A 22345-nucleotide genomic window follows, 5' to 3' on the forward strand; every position below is an offset into this window, starting at 1 on the left:
CTGAAGCGTATGTAACCTGAAGCATATGTAACCCGAGGCACCACTGTAATTGGATACCTGAGCACGTGGACAACTCATGAACCCCTCATGTTCACTTCTAATTGGTTACACCAGAGGTTTTCAATCTTTTTGAGTCCACAGCTCCCTTGACCAACTCCATTCTTTCTGCGGCTCCTCAGAAGCCCACTTATGTCATCCCTCGCCTGCAGAGCTGGCAGCCCCTCGCCCCTGTTGGAGCACCCTCCCTTGTGGAGTGCTCTTTCAGCCTCCACCCTCGTCTCCTTGGGGGTCCTCTGAGCATTGATTTTTATTGTTGCCAACATTCTTATTCAGACAGGCCTACTCAGATGTTTATAAAGCTTGTAACAGTTTTAATTTGTCTTAGTTTATTCTATTGTGGTTTTGCCATTTGTTACATGAAAGGATAATTTTATTGCTTTATCCTTTTGGAAACTGCTTTGAGTTATTTTTCCCTACAACAAAGTGGAGCGTAAATTTTATGAAATTAATTAATTAAAGAAATAAATGGGATTAACCGTGTGTGAAGCTACACTTAAATGAGAAGTACTGCAGTTCCATTACTGCTGCACTGCAGTTCAACTATAAAATAATATTTTAAGTCAGATGCCATCTTTAGTTTTTGTTGTCAGGTGCTCCTTTGTATTCAGATCAGGCCTCAGTACAATAATGTAGCACTTTGGGATGAAGATGCAGCCCAGGAGACCAGCACTGGAGGCTAACATAGAGAAGACCTGCACGGCTACCATGTACTTCCCCTTGGTGCTCAGGTAGGTGGGAACAAAGGACACCCAAACACTGCAGAAAACCAGCATGCTGAAGGTGATCAGCTTGGCTTCATTGAAGGCCCCAGGCAGCTTCCTGGCCAGGAAAGCCACTGTGAAGCAGATGGCAGCCAGGAAGCCCATGTAGCCGAGGGCACCATAAAACATGGCAACAGACCCTTCGTTGCATTGCAGGATGATCTCTCCAGGCTGAGACTGCATATCAGAATCTGGGAATGGGGGAGACACCCCCAGCCAGGTGCTGCAGATGATAACTTGAACGCAAGAACAGGAAATGATAATGGAGTTGGCCAGACTCTTCCCCAGCCATCTCCTCACCTTGTTCCCAGGTTTTGTGGCCATGAAGGCCAGCACCACAGTGATGGTTTTAGCTAATACAGAAGACACAGCAACAGAGAAGATGATGCTGAAGGCCGTTTGTCGGAGAAGGCAGGTCAATTTCCTTGGCCGGCCAATGAAGAGGAAGGAGAACGAAAAGGAGAGCAAGAGAGAGACGAGGAGGATGTAGGAGAGGTCCCGATTGTTGGCTTTGACAATGGGGGTTTCCCGGAATCTAATGAAGATTCCTAACACAAAGCTTGTGATTAAAAATAAGAGGAGGGCAATGGAAACCAAGAGGATCCCCAACTTGTCTTCATAGGCTAGGAAGCTGAAAATCTTGGGGACACACTGATCTTGGTTCTTGCTTGGGTGCTCATCTTCTGGACATTTGTTGCAATGGTCTGCATCTGCAATGATAAAGAGTTACTTCATTGTCCTATGATTTTTGTTCCATGTATCATACAGGTCTTTATATTAGTCTTGATTCTTCAAGATACCATAATATATTGGGTGGCAGCTTATACCAGAGACCTTTAATGTCCAAAATCATGCTATTGAGACTCCTGGCTTCACTCTGTCTACCCTTTCGGGTCAGCCTCTTCTAGTTGGTGGTAATCAACACTAGTATGAATATCTCACTGATAATTATTCGGTATGTACAGTACCTCTTTATATATTTTGTTTTACTGTATAACATTCATGAAGGTTGCTCAGTTTTGTTGTCATTCATTGCTAGCAATGCCTTCTATTCCATTTCCAGCTGATGAAGACTTTATTCCGAAACAGTGAACTGTTCCAGATACACTGTCCTCTTCAGACTTCCTTTTAAGACTTCTGAGAGACGTCTTCCTTTGAGACTTTCATAGGATGTCTTCCTTTGAGAGACAGCTTGGCGTTCCTCACTATTCATTGACTTTTTTGACTCCTCATTTGACTCTTTTATATACAACAGCTTAAAGTCACTTGTATATTTTGTGAGATGTACCGTATGATAGATACATTATTTTGTAGTGGCGTATTAGCATATTTTGAGTGACATTGTAATTAATTATATATCCACTACCAGTTATTAGCCAGCGTGTTGCATTTGCATTGATTGTTACATTTTGCAACACAGGGTGTTGTGTTTGTCTTCTAGTTGGTGGGACATGCCTGGTTCTGAAAGGGCTTCCTTTCCCTCTGGAATTCCTTACCTTCCTGGGTGGAGATGGTCCCACTGGGACATTGAGCACAAGCATAGCAGCAAAGCGGCTTTCCTTCTTGAATCACTTTGACGTATCCAGAAGAGCAGCTTTTGCTGCACCTTGAATGTGGAAGTGTCTAACCATAAAATGAAGGAATATCAAATAAAAAGTGATAGGGATGAGTCAATAAGCCACAGAACTGAGTAACAGGCAAAGAAAATACACAATCACTCCTCATTTTACTAGAAAATTGCTCTAGCTTCTGCCCCACAGAAAAGGGTCCTTGTGGATTAGACCAGAGACCCATTATTTTCTCAGAATCGGAAACCACCTATCATTGATCTGTTGTAAATGCATTCTCTAAACTGATAATCAGCATCTAGTCCAATCTGGGGTCAAATTAAGCAGATGAGATGGATGCAAAGCTTCACTGCCACATGGAAGATGGAGCAAGCTTGTTTTCTCCTGCTCCGGAGGGTAGGACCGGAACCAATGCCTTCAAGTTACAAGGAAGGAGATTCCAATTAAACATCAGAAAGAACTTTCTGGTCTCCCTCGGGAGGTTGTGGACTCTTTCCCTGGCAGTTTTAAAGCAGAAGTTCGATGGGCATCTGTCATGGATGCTTTAGCTGAGATTCTTGCATTGCAGAGAGTTGGACTAGATGATCCTTAGGATCCCTTCCAGCTGTGCAATACTATGATTCTATGAAATGCCTTAGGATGAGAAGAGCCTTAATATTTACTGCAGTAGGGTGAGGGGCTCACTGGGTGTTTCTGCAGATAAACCCCACCTGAAGTGCTTTTGAATTATGGTGCTGGAGAAGACTCTTGAGAGTCCCATGGACTACAAGAAGATTAAACGCATCCATTCTTAAGAAAATCAGCCCTGAGTGCTCACTGGAGGGACAGATCCTGAAGCTGAGGCTCCAATACTTTGGCCACCTCATGAGAAGAGAAGACTCCCTGGGAAAGACCGTGATGTTGGGAAAGATGGAGGGCACAAGGAGAAGGGGACGACAGAGGACAAGATGGTTGGACAGTGTTCTCGAAGCTACCAGCATGAGTGTGACCAAACTGTTGTAGGCGGTGGAAGACAAGAGTGCCTGGCGTCCTCTGGTCCATGGGGTCACAAAGAGTCGGACACGACTAAACGACTAAACAACAACAGTGTTCTGAAGGCACTGAATAACTGGGATTCTTGACCCTTGGTTTTCCTCACCTGAGCAAGCTGCCCAAACCACACAATGGCATCTTTGTCAATGCTGAACCTTTTGTCTGGAGCTGCTTGCTGCTTGAGAGTCCCAATTTTCACAGAAGCCACAGAATTGTTGGGCCACACCACCCTGGTAAAAATATCAAAGTTGGCGGCCAACTCCCCATCCGCATCCATGGAGGCGTTGTAAGATCTAAAGTTCCTCAGAAATGAGTGGAACTAGAACGACACACGGATAAAAAGAGCATCACTTCAGTGCTTCTCGTTTGGGGATGGGGCAAAACGTGAGGTTCTTTTATTGGAAATTATGTTTTGTTGCTCTGATTGTACCCAAATCTTGCACAATGGTCCCAGACATCAAGCTTTTAGCACCGGATTCCGACTGTCCCTGGTTGAAACAAAACTCTTCTGACTCTGGGTAGGCGGCCATGGAGGCTTTTCAGCACTGGATCACCAGATATACCAATTCTGCCTCGAAAGCTCACTCCACTCCTCCTGCTGCTTGAATGGACAGCCCCTTCCCCTCTCTTCTCTTTCTCTCCCGTTCACTTTCTTTCTTTCTGGGCTTAGTAGGGAAAGCACCTGCTGGTTTCAAGGCACCTGAGGGATTCCCTCACCGTTACCCTGTGCATCTTGCCGCATTTTCCAATTCTTATTTTTTATCAATTTTCCAAATTATTACAAATCTTGCCGGATTGCTTCAATTTAATACAATGTAATTTAATTCCCAAACTGGCTTCCTGCTCTCCTTATAAGATATGTCCATGAAGATCCGCTGTTACTACTCAAAATCTTAATCAGTCTCTAGATGACTCCCCCAGTATTTACTGATCAGCTTCCCCTTTACATCCCTGCATACAGCAAAAAATGAAATAAACCTTAATATATGTTCCATAACAGCAAGTGTGGCTTCTTTTTCCAAAGTCTGGTGTTGTATCCGAGCTTCATATATTTTTCATATATCTATATAACAATGTATGGGAATTATTCCACCATTGCAAGGGGTTAGACTAGATAGCCCTTGGATCCCTTCCAACTCTAAGATTCTATGAAATGTAATTGATTATAGTTACTGTATCATACTATATATTTCTTATTGTAATTCTTGCACTTTCCTTCTTTCCCCCCATTCACTTTCATTGCTTTAACACACACACACACATTAAATTTGGCTGCCTCAGAAGTTCCTCCACCATGGGTTAGAAATATAAGAAAAGGTTGTTGCTTTTTCTGTATCAATGCCACCCCCAACCCGCAAAAAACAAACAAACCCTGATTGGTGAGATACCCTTCCAAAATGCATAAATATTGAAGAAGTGGAGAGTGGTTGTGGGATCTCCACAAAGCCTGTTTTAAATAATGATAGAACACTTTTGCACAGTTCATTAGTACTATCAGTGATGGAAAAGGGAATACCTGCCATGGCTGTAGCCTCTGAAGCCTCTGCCCGTCTCCTCCACCCATCATTGCCACCTGCTTGGATCTGAATGAGTAAGCAGCATTTAAGGCATGTGCCACAGCATACGCACTGCTATAGATGTTGTAGTTGTCTGGAGAAAGACTCTGCGCAAGAATATCCAGGGGCAATTCCCCTTTTTGTTCACATCTGAGACGTTCTTTCGCAGAAAACAAGTGCTTTGAAATGAAACAATCAAATATTGTCCGCCAGTAAGGAACTAAGCGACTGAAGTCAAAATTGTCGTGTTTTAGGGAAACCTCTGTCTGAATTAAGAAGGAAAAGAAACAGTGGCGGTGCTGGAGTTGTAATCTCCAGTCAGACAGTGTTGGGGTGATGTCCCACAAAGCTGTGGTGATCCAGACTTTCCCCTCAGTGGACTGTAGCCACAATGTGAGTATTTGATTTATAAAGAATATTCCGCTGAAGAAAGAACGAGTCTCTGCATAGTGAACAAATACATTGACTTGTCTCCATGTGAGGAATGAATCAACCTGAATTTTCACTAAATACCGAGTCATTTCTGGGATTCTGTATGAGAAGGCAGCACAAACACCATTCGAGGTGAGCAGAGGGGTCAAGGACCTCATGAACCTTTCTCCGTTGTCATTCTCTGGAGCAAAGAGACCGATCCATGTCCATCTGAAATGCAGGAGCAACTTGACAATCCCTGTGTATTGGTGGTCATCTTTGGGGATCATCCGGTAGAAAAAAGGGAATTGAGTTTTATCATTGATGTCATGGGAGACAAACCCATAACTAACCTGGATGGGAACAGAAAACAAAAGTGTTTGGCTTGGCTTTGTTTGAATTTCGTGAAATACAGGTCTCCTCTCCATAACATAGGATTCTGTCAGTCCAGATGGACAGAAGGAAGGAAGGAAGGAAGGAAGGAAGGAAGGAAGGAAGGAAGGGAGGGAGGGAGGGAGGGAGGGAGGGAGGGAGGGAGGGAGGAAGGAAGGAAGGAAGGAAGGAAGGAAGGAAGGAAGGAAGGAAGGAAGGAAGGAAGGAAGGAAGGAAGGAAGATTGCTACTAACAGAAACTTTCTCCCTCAGACAGCCAAACTTTAATATTTTAAAGCAAAGTGAAATTAGACTGCTCCCCAATTCACACCTGTGGGATTTTGTAGATGCCCAACATGTTCGAAATATGGAGAGAGATTTCAGAGTCTGCACCATCTAAAACAGCCAGCAGGTTATTCTGCCTTCCACACCTGTAGTTTGGAATACTTGCATGACCGGTATAAAGCAGCTCTACCATGGCGTCGTATGTGATTCTTGCATTGTGATAGTTCTCAAAAATATTGTAGCCCAGGGTGATGTTGGGTAAGAGCCTGGGATTCTGGTTGATCTCGTGGATGGCGAGCAGGAAGGCCAGATTGTGGAGTAAAATTGTTTGTTCTTCTCTGCAACAAAACATACATTTCACACGTCACCCTCCATTTAATAATATATGTCACAGTCATAGAATCAGAAAATGGTAGAGGTGGCAGGGACCCCAAAGTCTAGGCCAACCCCCTGTAACACAGGAATTGCTGATGGCCATTCATCCAAGCGACCCATCACATTTGCAGTCTCCTCTTGCTCAAGACCCTGATGTTGGGAAAGATGGAGGGCACAAGGAGAAGAGGAGAACATCGAACGAGATGGTTGGACAGTGTTCTCGAAGCTACAAACATGAGTCTGACCAAACTGCGGGAGGCAGTGGAAGACAGGAGTGCCTGGCGTTCTCTGGTTCAGGGGGTCACAAAGAGTCGGACGCGACTAAACGACTAAACAACAACAACTTGCTCAAGGCAGCACATATGTGCCACACCTCATGCCAACATTTGACCCTGATAAGAACTCTTTGATGTAAGAAAAGCCACAGGAGAGCCAAAGACTTCGTGGCTGAGACCTGATGTGCACGTACATCTCCTCAGTCGAAATCCCAAAACTGCCATGATGTACATTGCAGAAAGGGAGTGGGCAAATTGACATTTGAAGGGCATTTACAACTCTACTATTCTATGATTGTATGATTTCTGGACAGTGAAAGCACCTTGAGTTGATCAGAATCAGAATCCCAATTGCCAACCCTGAGTGAAACGTTTCTTTATTAGTTATTAATTCATTTATTAGTTTTTTTTTGTATACCACCTGAAGATCACTGGGCAGTTTACAACATGAAAATACAAAATGAGAAGACAAAATACCTATTAAAAACAAAAACAAACCAGTAGTCCCCCCTCCCACAATTTTTTTTTAAAGGTCATAAGAATGTTAATCAGCTGAAAGCCTTGGTTAAAGAGGAATGTTTTTGCCTGACCATTTTATATTGCAATAGGTTTTAAGGGGAACCCCCTCGCCCCCCAAAAACCAAAGGGAGAATTCAAACTACAGAGAATTTCCTGGGCTGGCCTATGCAAAACAGCCTGGCTGAGCCAGGAACATCAAGGTCTATTGCGGGACACTGGCAGTGCAAGAGAACTTTACCTGAGGTGTGAGCAGAGACTGGGGATTTGGGATTTCAGCTTGCCAGAGTAACTGGGTGTGAAGGAGGAGTTTGGGGAAAAGGTTGCTGGGAGGAAGAAGGAGGAAGAAAGGCTGGGATCCATCTATGGGAGAGGTTGGCTAGCAGAGATGCCTTGGGCTGCAGGACTAATCTGGGGTACTAGCCCCTCTCGAAAGGACCACAAACTCCCTCCATGCAGACTGATGGTGTAAATATGTGAATAAACCATTTTTCTTAAAGCCACGATAGTCTCTGCTGTGCCTCCGTTTTCCAAAGGGCAACAGAGCCTGTGTGAGTGACTGGTACCCCATGGGCTCCTGCTACCACTAAGCAGAGAGGGGGTGGCTCAATCTTTAGCTACTTAGAGGGCAGTTGGACTTTGAAGCAACAAGGAATAGTGAAATATACTCAGAGTCGCAAAGTGATTTCATGCTCTTTATTCAGCTCATAGTGGTGAGGAGGAATGAATGAAAGTCCCCTCAAAGTACCTGCTTTATATACATTATTTACACAATGGGCTGCACATGATTGGCTAATTCTGGAATTCTACTGTAAGCCAATCAGGTTGTGGATTCACTTATATCTGGAGCGTGATTGGGTGGTTTCTGCAACCTAGCAGTTCAAAAGCACATCAAAGTGCAAGTTGATAAATAAAATAAATAAAAGCAAGATCCATTAAAACGAAAATGCAGCTTAAATCTGAAAGAACAACAATATAAAATCAAATAAAACAGATATTGAGGGGATTCACACATATACATCAGGATACAATTCTTATGGGTCATAGATTATTGTCTGAACTGAACCTCACCAGCCGGTGAAAATAGGCTGATTGCATGGCGCTGGAGGGTTCATATCGCTCCATTCCAGAATCACATCCCTACTGTAAAATGGAGATATTAGAAGAAACTGGGATTTGGCATGGGCTGATGCAATGAAATGCCCATGGTCTCTTTTCAAGAGGCTTAAAGCATTAGATTACAGCTTGAGTACTATTAAACTCATCCCCACATAATTTACTTACGGAGATATGTGGATAAAAGGAACCTGGGAGAAAGAGCCTGGCAGGGATGCTCCACTTAGTGTGGGAATAATCCCACCAATGAGATGGTCTCCTGCTCTATAATAGTCCCAGGGATCATATCTATCTCTCACTAAATTCAAGGGGCATTTTTGCTTCAACATCCCATAGGCTGTACTGAGCAGCAGCAGAAGCAACATTTTGATGGGCATATGTGCTGCTGTCACCCACCCTGTTTGTGGCTCTTCTCTTCAGAATTGCTGAAACCCTCTTGCAAGACCAAAGCTGCACAAGGGACTTTGTTAATACAGATGGAGTTCAGCTAAGGGCTTCTCATCCAATGGGGTTGATACTAAGCTTCAAACTGATAGCATCCCTGCCTGCCTCAAATCCCAGTCCAAGCTCTCAACAGAGTGCAGAATCAATATATTTTCAGGCAGGATGCAAAAAAATTGTGTACAGTTATTCCTGATTCTGCTGTTTCTGTTCCTGGTCCCAAATGTGATCTTCAGAGAAATCCCTTGAGCTTTGGCAGAATTAAAGAGCCAAATCACCATTATTTCCATAATGATAAGGGAAAGACTTGGCTCTGCCATGAACCATGAATTATTTGTGTGGCTCTTTCTGCCAAAACTCTCCAATGATCCAGTGGGCAGGGGAGATTAGCAAACGTGGACAGAAGATTACTGAAGAAAAATATACCCTTACGAAAAATGCCTCCTCTCCCACCCAGTAATACTGATGTAAAATAGAATGTCCCTTATACACCCTTATAGGTCAAAGCCAGCATTTTGAATTAGGCCAGGAAATAATTGAAGAAAGCAGAGTCATTTGTCACAAGGAAAACACAGGATGAATAATTTAGCAATTTGCAAATGTGGACCCCAGTAATGTTCAGCCATTTCAGGTGGTTCCTGGGGACAGAAAATGTGAGATCTAGGGTAATGACTGTTTCTTTGTGGGCGGGGGGGGGGGATAAAATGCAACCAAAAGATATTTCAGAATTAGATTTAAAGGATGTTTATCTATTTCTGAGTAAAAAAGTTTTGGCCAGCCCCAACCACGTCTCTTCACCTACAGGACACTAAATATAGTTCTAGATTAGGTACTCAAAGCACATGGAAGCTACAGCTGGAATTGCAGTCGACTTTCCACACTTGGGAGGGATCCATTTTTCCTATGAATACTGGTATCTTCCATCTTCCCTAATAATGGCCACATACACATATGATCAGGGAAGGGTAAGGCAGTGTTTCCCAACCTTGGGCCTCCAGCTGTTTTTGAACTACAATTCCCATCATCCCTGACCACTGGTCTTGCTAGCTAGGGATGATGGGAGTTGTAGTCCAAAAACAGCTGGAGGCCCAAGGTTGGGAAACACTGGGGTAAGGTACATTTCATGAGTGTAGTCATTATTGTTGATCAGTTACATATGTGCTTTAGTGCATTACTAAAGAGTGATTACCTAAACTATGTATTTTTTATTTTTTATTTTTAATACTTCAGGTTACACATTTAAAGTAGATTATCTGAGATTCAGTACCAGGAAAATAGGTGTCAGGAGCCAGGCTGCCATGTTGATAACACAACACGCAAGTCGTCATTAGCTTGAAGCTTTATAGCAATACAAGCATGCAGGCTCGGACACCTAGTCACACATCGGTGACTTATGAATCAGTTGACCCTTCTGGGGAGTGATTACGGGTACGGCAGAATATCCGGAACATATGCCCTTTCCATTTCCGGCTTTGTTTTCTGTCTGTGACCTTTCCCATATGTCTGCTCCTTGAATGAATTAACTCTCCTTCTAGTGTAGAACTGCTTTACCTGCTCCCGCATTCTGACATTGCCTGCGTCACTTGAGAGAGTCAGTTTCTCTCCAGCACACTCTGCATTCCTGTCCTTCTCACAACAACGGGGAATTGATAAACTACTGTCTGGGAAGAATGGGAGCCTCTCTCTTGCGTGCCTCTCTCTTGCTTCCCGACTCCTCTGGAGCTCTTATACCATGTGCAGAAGTGTTAATGACAATAGGCAGATATATAATTTCTCCTGTTTAACCATCTCACATAATTGAGAATTCTAAGGAACCCTGCACTTGTTTAAAGACTTAATAAAAAATTGTTTCAGCATCAGATTTCTACTTTTGTTTTATTGTTAAATATGCCTTTGTATTCAGATCAGGCCTGTGTAGAATAATGTAGCACTTGGGAACGAAGATGCAGCCCAGAAGCCCAGCACTGGAGGCCAACATAGAGAAGACCTGCACAGCGACCATGTATTTCCCCTTCGTGCTCAGGTAGGTGGGCACAAAGGACACCCAAACACTGCAGAAGACCAGCATGCTGAAGGTGATCAGCTTGGCTTCATTGAAGGCCCCAGACAGCTTCCCGCCTAGGAAAGCCACCATGAAGCAGATGGCAGCCAGGAAGCCCATGTAGCCAAGGGCAATATAAAACATGGCAACAGACCCTTCGTTGCACTGCAGGACTATCTGTCTAGTCTGAGAATGTGTTTCAGAATCTGGGAATGGAGGAGAAATTCCCAACCAGATGGTGCAGATGACAACTTGGAGACTAGAGCAGGAAATGATAATAGAGTTGGCCAAACTCTTCCCCAGCCATCTTTTCACCTTGTTCCCTGGCTTTGTGGCCAGGAAGGCCAGCACCACAGTGATGGTTTTAGCCAACACAGAAGAGACGGCAACTGAGAAGATGATGCAGAAGGCTGTTTGTCGGAGAAGGCAGGTCACCTTCTTTGGCTGGCCAATGAACAAGAAGAGCAAAAAAAAGGAAAGCAGGATGGAGGTGAGGAGAATGTAGGAGAGATCTCGGTTGTTGGCTTTGACTATAGCAGTGTCCTTGTTTTTAATGAAGACTCCTAACACAATAACTGTGGTTAACGACAAGACTAGAGCAAAGCAAGCCATGAGAATCCCCAGGTTTTCTTTATGTGATAGGAAAATGATAATCTTGGAAAAACATTTATCTCGGTCGTTGTTTGAGTACTTATCTTCTGGACATTTGGTGCAATGTTCTGCATCTGAGGAGGGGAAAAAAAGAATAGATTTGGGCTCAGATGCTGATGGTGGGAAGGAAGTAAGATTTTTTAATAGGGCAAGCAATGAAAATGTTCATTATTGAAGGTCTGCACATTTATTCTGCCTTTCCTGCAAGGAGTTGGAGCTTGAGATATTTCTCATTCTGGTTTCCAAAACAACTTTATGCTGTTGGATAGAGCTGAGAGGTAATACTTATTTTTAAATAATTTCCTTCAGCTCACTTCCTGGATTTAATAATAATAATAATAATAAATTTTATTTATACCCTGCCCTCCCCGGCCAGAGCTGGGCTCAGGGAGGCTAACACCAGTAAAATTACTATAAAAACATAATAGGGGGAAAACACCAATTTAAAATACAGGTTAAAATACAATTTAAAATGCAGTCTCATTTTAAAAGTAGCCATAGATCAAAACCGTAAGGGGAGGGAAACATAAGGGTCAGACTGAGTCCAAACCAAAGGCCAGGCGGAACAGCTCTGTCTTGCAGGCCCTATCCGCAGGGCCCTAGTCTCTTGTGACAGAGTGTTCCACCAAGTTGGGACCAGTACTGAAAAGGCCCTGGCCCTAGCTGAGGCCAATCTAACCACCTTGTGACTTGGGACCTCCAAAATGTTGTCATTTGTGGAGCTTAAGGTCCTCCGTGGGGCATACCAGGAGAGGCAGTCCCGTAGGTACATGGGTCCTTGGCCGCATAGGGCTTTAAAGGTCAAAACCAGCACCTTAAAACTGACCCTGTACTCCACTAGGAGCCAGTGCAGTTGAATGTGATCGCAAGGCAAGTACCCCTTAAAGAGCCTCGCCGTGGCATTCTGCACCCGCTGGAGTTTCTGGGTCAGTTTCAAGGGCAGCCCTGCGTAGAACGAGTTACAATAATCAAGCCTGGAGGTGACTGTTGCATGGATCACTGTGGCCCAATGTTTGGATTTGATATTCCACTTTATCACTACCTGAAGGAGTCTCAAAGTGGCTAACAATCTCCTTTTCCCTTCCTCCCCCACAACAAACACTCTGTGAGGTGAGTGAGGCTGAGAGACTTCAGAGAAGTGTGACTAGCCCAAGGTCACCCAGCAGCTGCATGTGGAGGAGCGGGGAAGCGAACCCGGTTCACCAGATTACGATTCCACCTAAACATTAGGAAGAACTTCCTGACAGTAAGAGCTGTTCGACAATGGAATTTGCTGCCAAGGAGTGTGGTGGAGTCTCCTTCTTTGGAGGTTTTTAAGCAGAGGCTTGACAACCATATGTCAGGAGTGCTCTGATGGTGTTTCCTGCTTGGCAGGGGGTTGGACTCGATGGCCCTTGTGGTCTCTTCCAACTCTATGATTCTATGATTCCTGCTCAGATTCATTTGCATTATTCTGTTGCCATCTTCAAAAGGCAGCAGAGCAGCATAACTAGGAGTGAGTTACACCAGGGAAGACCTGGGGAACAAAGAAATAGGACAGGGGAGAATCTTTTCCTGTATTCCAACTCCAATCAACCCAAGCCAGCTACGGCAGTCATAGAATCACAGGACTGTAAAATTGGAAGGTAACCCAAGAGTCATCAATTTCAACTCCCTACAATGCAGGAATCTCAACTAAATCATCCAATGGCCAGGGATGATGGGAGGTTTAGTCCAACAATGTCTGGAAGGCCACAGGCTCCCTGGTCCTGAGATCGGGGCTCTTTCCTTATGAAATAGGAACCATTGGAATGGTGGCAGAGAAATATGGCATCCCTCTTCCTACTACTTACTCCTTAATCCTGTTGAAGGGGACCTGGGAAAATACATATAGAAGCTGTTCAATAATATGGGAGATATGATCCCACTAACGAGGAAGTCTCCAGGCCGGTAGTAATTGAGTGCCTCATTTTGATCTCTAATCAGGTTCAAGGGACATCTTGCCTTCAGGTTCTCACAGACTCCATGGGGCATCATTAGCAACAGAAGCAGCAGCAGAAAGAGAAGGAATCTGTCCATGCCACCCCCACCTCCTTTGTCAGTGGTTCTGCTCACCTCCAGGGCCAGCTAATTCAAAGAAGCCAAAAACTCTTGCAACACCAAAGTTACAGTGGTATTCCCAGTCTGGGCGGAATTCAACAAGGGCTTCAGAGATATTAAAAGTCACACAGCAATCACACCTTGCCTCTCACCTGCACTAAATCTTGATTCAATCTCTCTCAGGGACAGGAATTGTTCTCTGCATCCACTTTATTATTCAGTCACAGTGGAATTAATAGCTTTATGCTGTTGTTGATCTTGGTGCTTAGGCAACCTCCAAAAATATCTCAGGCTTCTGGAAAAATGCATCACTGTAATTTTGATAATTACAGGTTTTGCGTCTACAATTTTCTTGAGACTCAAATGGCAGAAGAAGAGCTGGAGAGAAACATGTTTGCAATATGCATCTCCAAAGTCTGACATGACTCAATGGGGGGGGGGGATTTGTCCTGAACTTTGGTCACAGGAACCTAAGAAGATCCTGGCAACTGGATCAAACCAAAGTCCCATCTAGTCCAGCCCCATGTATCTCCCAGTGGTGAATAATCTCTAGGAAGCTCACATTCAGGGCAAGAAATATAGGGCATGAGCATATAAGGCCCATAAAAAAATAGGGATGGGAGCAAATATACATTATACTGAAGAGTCAGTCAGGATCAAGAGTCTATGCCTGTGAGAGCTAAGCACTTCACTCGAAAACAATCACCTGTCCAAAACAATAGCAATCTCTCACCCTACCTTAGTCTGGGGTCCCTTAGAAGACTGCAGTTGAGAGCATTGTGGAGTATAACATTGGAGCAAGAGAATGCTGAATTACCCATACAAACAAAAGGGCAGACGGAATTCTCATATGAAAAAGGAGCATTAAACACTTCCTTTGAAATGTACAGTTTAATATTTATTCCTTAGGATTACTATTGTGTGCACATGACATAAATTTGGGGAAACAAGCATTTTCTTCAAAATGTCAATGTGTCATAAATAAAGCAAATGTGTGCATAAGTGTTTGCATGGAACTAAAACTCATCCCTGGAGTAACTGATAAACAGGTACATTGCGACGAACAGCTAGATCATTTACCAATTTGATCTGCCACTCTGGAGTCAAGAAATCTAGTTGTTATATGGTCAGGTCCCAACAGAGTAAAGCTGGAGAGCATCTGGGAGGAATTCGGTAGCTCAGGTGCCCTGCACTCAGCACTGATGTACTGGTCCAGGGGGGAGATTACCGTGGGGTGAGGTCCAGGACCTGAGTTGAGGGTCAGCAGACAGTCCTCCACGGGCGAAGCGGGGTCCACAGCGAGAAGCCGGGCAAGGACAGGAACTCTGGGGGAACAGGACTGGATGCTGGCCAAAACAGCTCTTCGACGATGTTGCTCCCGCAACCTGGGACCGGGCTGACTGGCCTTTATCTTCTCTGAGGCCAGGGGCGGTCCCGGCCCCCAGGAGACCCGCCTCTCCTGGCCTTAAGGCAAGAACTCCTCCTGAGAGAAACAAGTTCCCTTCGCCTCTCTGCCCTGAGCCTCTGCAGTTCAGGAGAGGCTGAAGGGTTACTGGACCCAGGGGGAGACTCACCTGTAGGCACTGAGTCCTCAACCACCTCCGGAGCCAGAGTGGATTCACCTCGTGCCTGCTCCTGAGGATCCGGCACAGGTGTAGCCGCTTCAGAATCAAGGCCCTTCCCCAGCTCAGCCGGCCCTGGAGGCGGGGACTCCTGTGCAGGCTGGGATTCCTCCGGTTCAGCCTCTGAATCGGATTCCCAGGCCATCACAACTGCCCACAAAAGTGCCAGGAGTTCAGCCTACACTCGAGTAGGACCCTGGCAGAGACACATGCCTGACTGGCATGTTCCCTCCCTCCTGGTCGATCGCTGGGGAGCTTCATAAGCTTTCTTCAGCCCGAACATCACAGCGACTGTTGCCAACCGACACCGGCACACTTAGGGATCCGCAGAGTTTGCACACCTTGCATGACAGAACTCAGCATTTTGGCTAATCTACTTTATTTACATATAAACACACACGGAGCGCTGCAACATGGCTCCTTCTCTCTCTAGCATCAGACAGCAAAGAGAAATAGAACAATAGTCCCACTTCACAGAACACAGTTACACAAACATCCTGCTTCCGTCACTTCCCACTCTGTGGAGTCAAAACATATACCGTCATGTGAAAGACAAAAATCCCATGACCGCAATCATGAAGCAGGAATTCTAAAAAAAGCAGTGTGGGGTCGGCCTATGCCCACTGCATCCCCCTTAGTCACCATCCACCTGGAGGGTATCTGAGAAGGACGCAGTAGCTCTGACAGTGTTCCCCACCCATGGGAGAAGAATCCCCTAGTGTGATCACAGACAGCAATATCCCTTAAAATCTGATCTAAATCTCTGTAGGGATGTGATCCAGGGCTTCTTTTTCATTGTTCATGATTAATAAAAGGCAAAGAGAGATGTATATTTAAGCTTACCTATTCCCACGACAACTATGCGGTTTTCATTACAACTGTAGTAGGGAAACAGGTGTCAAAATTAAATATGTGACGAATCAGATGCCATTTTTAGCTTTTGCCGTCAGTTGTCCCTTTGTATTCAAATCGGGCCTTAGTATAATAATGTAGCACTTTGGGATGAAGATGCAGCCCAGAAGGCCAGCACTGGAGGCCAAGATGGAGAAGACCTGCACGGCTACCATGTATTTCCCCTTTGTACTCAGGTAGGTGGGCACAAAGGACACCCAAACACTGCAGAAGACCAGCATGCTGAAGGTGATCAGCTTGGCTTCATTGAAGGCCCCAGGCAGCTTCCTGGCTAGGAAAGCCACCGTGAAGCAGATGGCAGCCAGGAAGCCCATGTAGCCAAGGGCACAATAAAACATGGCAACAGACCCTTCGTTGCACTGCAGGATGATCTCTCGGGGTTGGGAGTGCATGTCAGACTCTGGGAATGGGGGAGAGGTACTCAGCCAGATGGTGCAGATGACAACTTGTACACTGGAACAGGAAATGATAATGGAGTTGGCCAGACTCTTCCCCAGCCATTTCCTCACCCTGGTCCCTGGCTTTGTGGCCAGGAAGGCCAGCACCACAGTGATGGTTTTTGCCAAAACAGAAGAGACAGCAGCTGAGAAGATGGTGCTGAAGACCATTTGCCGGAGAAGGCAGTTCTCTTTCCCTGGCTCGCCAATGAATAGGAGGGAGGAGGAAAAGGAAATCAGGAGGAAGATGAGGAGAATGTATGAGAGGTCCCTGTTGTTGGCTTTGACTATTGGGGTTTCTTTATATTTAATGAAGATTCCTAAAATGACGCCTGTGATTAAAGACAAGGATATAGCAATGGAAGCCAGTAGGCTCCCCAAAGGGTTTTCATAGGCCAGGAATGTAATAACTTTGGGAACACATTGATCTCGGTACATGTTTGAGTGTTGATCTTCTGGACATTTGGTGCAATGTTCTGCATCTGAGGAGGAGAAAAAGGGTGCCTTAGAATCGTTTAGATATCTGCATAGCCTTCTGTGCTGTGTTACATATATTTTTTAAGATGCTGATGTCAGCAAGAATTTATAACAGGAACAAAATTTCTTTGTTCAATACCTAATTTACTGTTTAACATTGCACCATCCCTTGCCTCCAAGGAAATGGAGGTGTTGCACAAAGTTTCCCCCCATTTTTATCTTCAAAATAATCCTGTACCGTGATCTAGGACATGCAGAGAGGCTCCACAGAGATGGTGTCTTTGCTGTACAGCTTTTGTCATATAGTGAAGACACAGCTCTTTAATTGTGGATATTCAATATATTTTTTATTGTTGGGCCCATCTGAATTTATATGGTCCTGTTCAATGTGAACAGGTTTTATTTTATAGAAATATTTGACCTCTGAAGGCACTGTAATTGACTCTCTATGATCACCAGTTTGTAGCCCACAAATTGCTTCCCTGAGATCATTTGTTTCAACCAACTTCCTTGAATTAATGAAGCTGATTAAAGATATAGAAGCCAAAAAAGGGTTAACATTCAAAATAAATCCTCAGAGTCTTTATAGAAAGTGAATGTTTTCCCTGTTGACATTCTCCCAAGAAATGTCTCTCCCTTGGAGTCACCCACCTTCCTGAGTGGATATTGTCCCTTTGATACATGGAGCACATGCATAGCAGCAAACCGGCTCTCCTTCTGGAACCACTTTGGCAAATCCAAGCTGACAGCTTTTGGTACACCTGGAGCAAGGCACAGTCTAAGCATAAAGAGAAGATTGTGCATTAAAGGAAACGTGTTAGGAGTATTTGTGTTTACGGGATTCATATGAAGTTTGGAATTAGATTTTGCAAATGACTCAACGGGATCTTTGTTCTCACTGACCCGAGGCATTATTTTTTTTCAGGGAAGCAATTTGCAGAAGAAAGGCGTGGCTGGGAGACCCCTTTGGTGTGCTTCTTGTCTGTTCCAACATTTATATTCAAAACATATATAAAAAAACATAATAAAGCATAAAACATTAATAAACTTCCCTATACAGGGCTGCCTTCAGGTGTCTTCTACAAGTTGTATAGTTACTTTCCCCTTTGACTTGGGGGAGTCACATAACTCCATACCATCCAACATTTCTCTGATGAAAATAGGGACGTTCTAAGGAAAAGAGGGGACACTGGTGGCACTGTGGGTTAAACCACAGAGCCCAGGGCTTGCCAATCAGAAGGTCGGCAGTTCGAATCCCTGCAATGGGGTGAGCTCCCGTTGCTCTGTCCCTGCTCCTGCCAACCTAGCAGTTTGAAAGCACGTCAAAGTGCAAGTAGATAAATAGGTACCGCTCCGGCGGGAAGGTAAACAGCGTTTCCGTGCGCTGCTCTGGTTTGCCAGAAATGGCTTAGTCATGCTGGCCACATGACCAGGAGTTGTACGCCGGCTCCCTTGGCCAGTAAAGCGGGATGAGCGCCGCAACCCCAGAGTCGTCTAAGACAGGACCTCTAACGGTCGGGGGTCCCTTTACCTTTACCCAAGGAAAAGAGGGGCATTCTGAGATCAAATCAGAAACTGGGATGGTTTCTGTAAATCCAGGACTGTCCCTGGGAAATAGGGACACTTGGAGTGTCTTGTGCTTTTGGAATTATCCAGCAAATGATTTGAGCTTACCAGATGTCACATCAATAAAGTTTCCTCTACCTTGTTAAACCATTTGGGCCACACTATGGCTTCCAAGTTAATAGCGAACTTTATCTCAGTAGAAGTCTCTCTCTCTATACTCCCAATTTTCACTCTAACACGAGACTTATTAGGAAACATCACCCAGTTCTCAATATCATAGTTGGCTGGCAGCTCCCCATTCTCATCTAAATGCAGGCTCCCCATGGAAGTATTCAGAAACTGGACCTCTCTTAGGAAAGAGTGCAGCTGGAATGACAAGGAAAGGCCCAGTACAAAAAAAATAAAATATGAAACCCTATTGCGTATCTCAGCCCTACACATTTTGAGCTCCTATGAATTGGGATCAGTGTGCATCTCATCTGTTCTGATAAGCCCTTATAGGCATTTCATTTTATTTATTTCAACATTCAAAGACCACCTTTTATATAGAATAAGAAGGTGCTGCACAGAATAAGATCAATACAAAAAAATATGGCTGGATCTACACAGATTAAAAAAAAATGCTATTAAAACACACTATAAAATGTATTCCAATGCAATTTAGCATTGACTTCGGATAGTAGATCTACAGTCAGTATTACACATCAGTGCATGAGAAGCCTTTCTGAATAGCTTTGTTAGAAGTAGCTGGTGAGACACCATTACCCCGACACCCTCTGTATCTCTATAGAAGTTATTCCATGTTATGGGGGCCACTACAGAGAAGACCCTCACAGGTCTACTCACAGTCAAGAGCAGCATATGTGGTTGTATTAAGCATCCCCACTGCCTGATGCAAATATGTAAAAGAAAAGGAAACTTTTACATTTGCAAACTTCCATGTGAAATGGAGCACTGATCACTAAGATCATGTGGAAGCCTGCAGATATGAAGTCTCTCCCTTCCCTTCAGACAGCAGCAGCTTTTGGTAGAACTTGCACACCTCCACAAGGGAGGGCACAGTTTTGCATAATATTTCATTGTGCTTATTTATGAGCATAGAGGTCAACTTAGTAACAATTACTATGTGTGCATTTTGGAATGCTTGAAGGTGTTCTAGAATGATGAAAAGTTCTCTGCTTTTCATGCTATTTTTGCATTCTTGCATTGTGTTTTATTCTATCCACAGCTGTTTTGTAGTGTTAAACCACCTTGAGGATTTTTTGGTGGGGGGAGCAAAGAGTGTTATATAAAGCTTTTAATAGAAAATTGCTATTTTCTAGAGTCATAGCTATGGGGCCGGGGGCTAGCCAGGTGTTGTATTTTTTGCCCTGGGTGAAGCTTCCAGAGGGGCGCCATTAGGCTTCCAGCCTGTGCATGTGTGTATGCAAATGTGCATGCAATGCACATGGGGGTGTGCCAAACTGGGTCCTTCACCCAGGTGAAATAAAGCCTAGTTTCGCCCCTGCCAGAGAGGGCAGAAATGTTTACCTTCTCCATAGGCCTTACTAATTAGAATTTCCTCCAAAATGGAGATGAGGAGATGGGTAAGTTTCATTCCAGAGTTGGGACAATGGTTTGCAGTTTGCAAAAAGGGAAAGGGAATACCTGCCATGGCTGCAGCTTTTGATGCTCCAACCTGTCTCTTCCACCCACCATCAACATGAATTTTGATCTGGCTGAATATGTGGCTTTTAAGGCCTGAGCCACAGCTTGGACACTGAAGTAAGTGATGTAGCTGTCTTGAGACAGGGCTCTCTCCAGCTCCTCTTGGGGCAGTGTCTCCAATTTCTCCTTCTCTATGCATCTTATCCGACCTTTTACAGCCAACATGTGCTTTGAATATGAGCAACGGAATGCTTTATTGATAAACCGTCCAAGAAGATAGGATTCTGGTACATAGTGTTGATATTTTCTCCTTATTTGGGGCTTCATTATAAAGGACAAAGAGCCATGGATGTACTGGAAGTAATTTGGAGGAGCAGACAACTGCACATTGATTTCCTGAAAACTTGTTGAGATCCAGACTTTTGCTCCAATTTCTTTCTCAAATTTTTCTTGAAATTGCATGATCGGATTCCATCCCAAGCGAGTGACTTCATAGTAAACAAATATATTGACTTGCTTCCATATGGCAACTGGTTTACTCAGTCTGAACATTTCAAGTTGATTGTTTTCTGGTATTCTTTTTTCTAAGGCAATGCAAATTCCACTGCTGATAGTCAGGGATGTCAGGTCACTCACAAACCTTTCTCCATTGTCATTGTCTGGAAAAATGAGGCCGATCCAAGTCCATCTGAAATGCAGGAGCAACTTGACAATCCCCTGGTACTGAATTTCTTCTTTGGGCATCATCCGGTAGACAAAAGGGAACTGGGCTTTATTATTATGAAGATGATGTGTAAAGCCACAACTGACCTTGTGAAGAAACGAAGGAAAAAATGTGTGATTGCCAATCAAAATAGGGAAGAGATATTTATTTACCTGAAATGATTAAAAAATTGTGCTGGCAGGAGCTGGTGGGAATTTTGCTCTGAAATATCTGGAGGGTGCCAAGTTGGCAGAGGCTAGAAGAATGGTCCCTGGATCAGATATTATGCTATAGCTAAGGAATTCCCACTTTGCGATGCCCCTTCTAGACCCACATGAAGAGTAAGTGGAATTCTATGCTGCCAAAGCTGTCCTCTGTCTTTCTATCCACACAACTTCATACCTGTGGGATTTTGTAGATGCCTGACATGGCCGAAATTTCTTTTGAGATGACGGAATCAGCCCCTTCAAGAACAGCCAGAAGTTTATTCCTTTTTCCACAGCTGTAGTTTGGAATATTGCTTGTGCCAAGGTCCAACATTGCACTGGAAGTCGTCCTTCTATCAAAATAGTTCTCATAGAGATTGTAGCCCAGGGTGATGTTAGGTAGGATCCTGGGATCCCGATTGATCTCCTGGACGGTGAACAAGAAGAGTAAGATGTACCAGTAGTAGTAACTTTTTGAACTGCAATAAAGAAATCAAAAGGTGTCAAACCACTATTCACCATTTAATAAGAACCAACATTGTCTTCAAATCATGGTTTGTAGATCCAGTATGCAATTATTATTATTCATAGTATTATATACAGTGGTACCTCGGATTACATACACTTCAGGTTACATACGCTTCAGGTTACATACTCCGCTAACCCAGAAATAGTACTTCGGGTTAAGAACTTTGCTTCAGGATGAGAACAGAAGTCGCGTGGCAGTGGTGTGGCAGCTGTGGGAGTTCCCATTAGCTAAAGTAGTGCTTCAGGTTAAGAACAGTTTCAGGTTAAGAACGGACCTCTGGAATGAATTAAGTACGTAACCAGAGGTACCACTGTATTTATACTCCACCCTTACCCCTAATGGGACTCAGGACAGCTTACAGATAAAAAATGAAAGAAATAAAATCCAGGCTTTTCAGAAATTCCCTATATTTCATGCCACCCTCTCTCCCCTCATGCAGGTGGGATATTTTAATCCCAAACCAGGTGCATTAATTCAATGCATTTTTTTGATCTCCAGCAAGAGTCATTTGCATTCTTCTGTTGCCATTTTCAACAGGCAGCACAGCAGCTTAGCTAGAGCAGGATTTTAGCCAGGAAGAGCCAGGGAACAAGAAAATAGGGCAGATGTGGGGGGGGGGATCCTGCTGCTGCTGGACTCCAACTCCCATCAGCCTCAGCCAGCAGGGCATATGATTGGCAGCTATAATTCAGCAATTGCTAGGGGATC

General features: G+C 44.2%; 2 protein-coding genes across 2 annotated transcripts in view; both read right to left on the reverse strand.

Annotated features, from left to right (window-relative positions):
- Positions 1-620: 620 nt before the first annotated feature.
- LOC309363256 (vomeronasal type-2 receptor 26-like) lies at positions 621-6340 on the reverse strand (the record flags this gene model as incomplete). Its single annotated transcript, XM_081899360.1, has 5 exons — positions 6091-6340; positions 4938-5741; positions 3528-3740; positions 2318-2444; positions 621-1531 (listed from the first exon to the last, which is right to left on the reverse strand). The coding sequence occupies exons 1-5, from the start codon at positions 6235-6237 to the stop codon at positions 621-623; spliced, it is 2202 nt and encodes a 733-aa protein (XP_081755486.1). The 5' UTR covers positions 6238-6340.
- A 9740-nt stretch (positions 6341-16080) lies between these two features.
- The window catches only part of LOC309363258 (vomeronasal type-2 receptor 26-like), a gene marked incomplete at its 3' end in the record, with an annotated part of 55052 nt that continues 48787 nt past the window's right edge, over positions 16081-22345 (reverse strand). The window contains exon 3 of the mRNA XM_081899363.1: positions 16081-16991. Coding sequence (XP_081755489.1) covers positions 16081-16991 — 911 coding nt within the window. The remainder of the gene's footprint in view (positions 16992-22345) is intronic.

The sequence above is a fragment of the Podarcis melisellensis genome (assembly GCF_964234715.1).
Source record: "Podarcis melisellensis genome assembly, chromosome: 2".
In the NCBI taxonomy this organism is placed as follows: Eukaryota; Metazoa; Chordata; class Lepidosauria; order Squamata; family Lacertidae; genus Podarcis; species Podarcis melisellensis.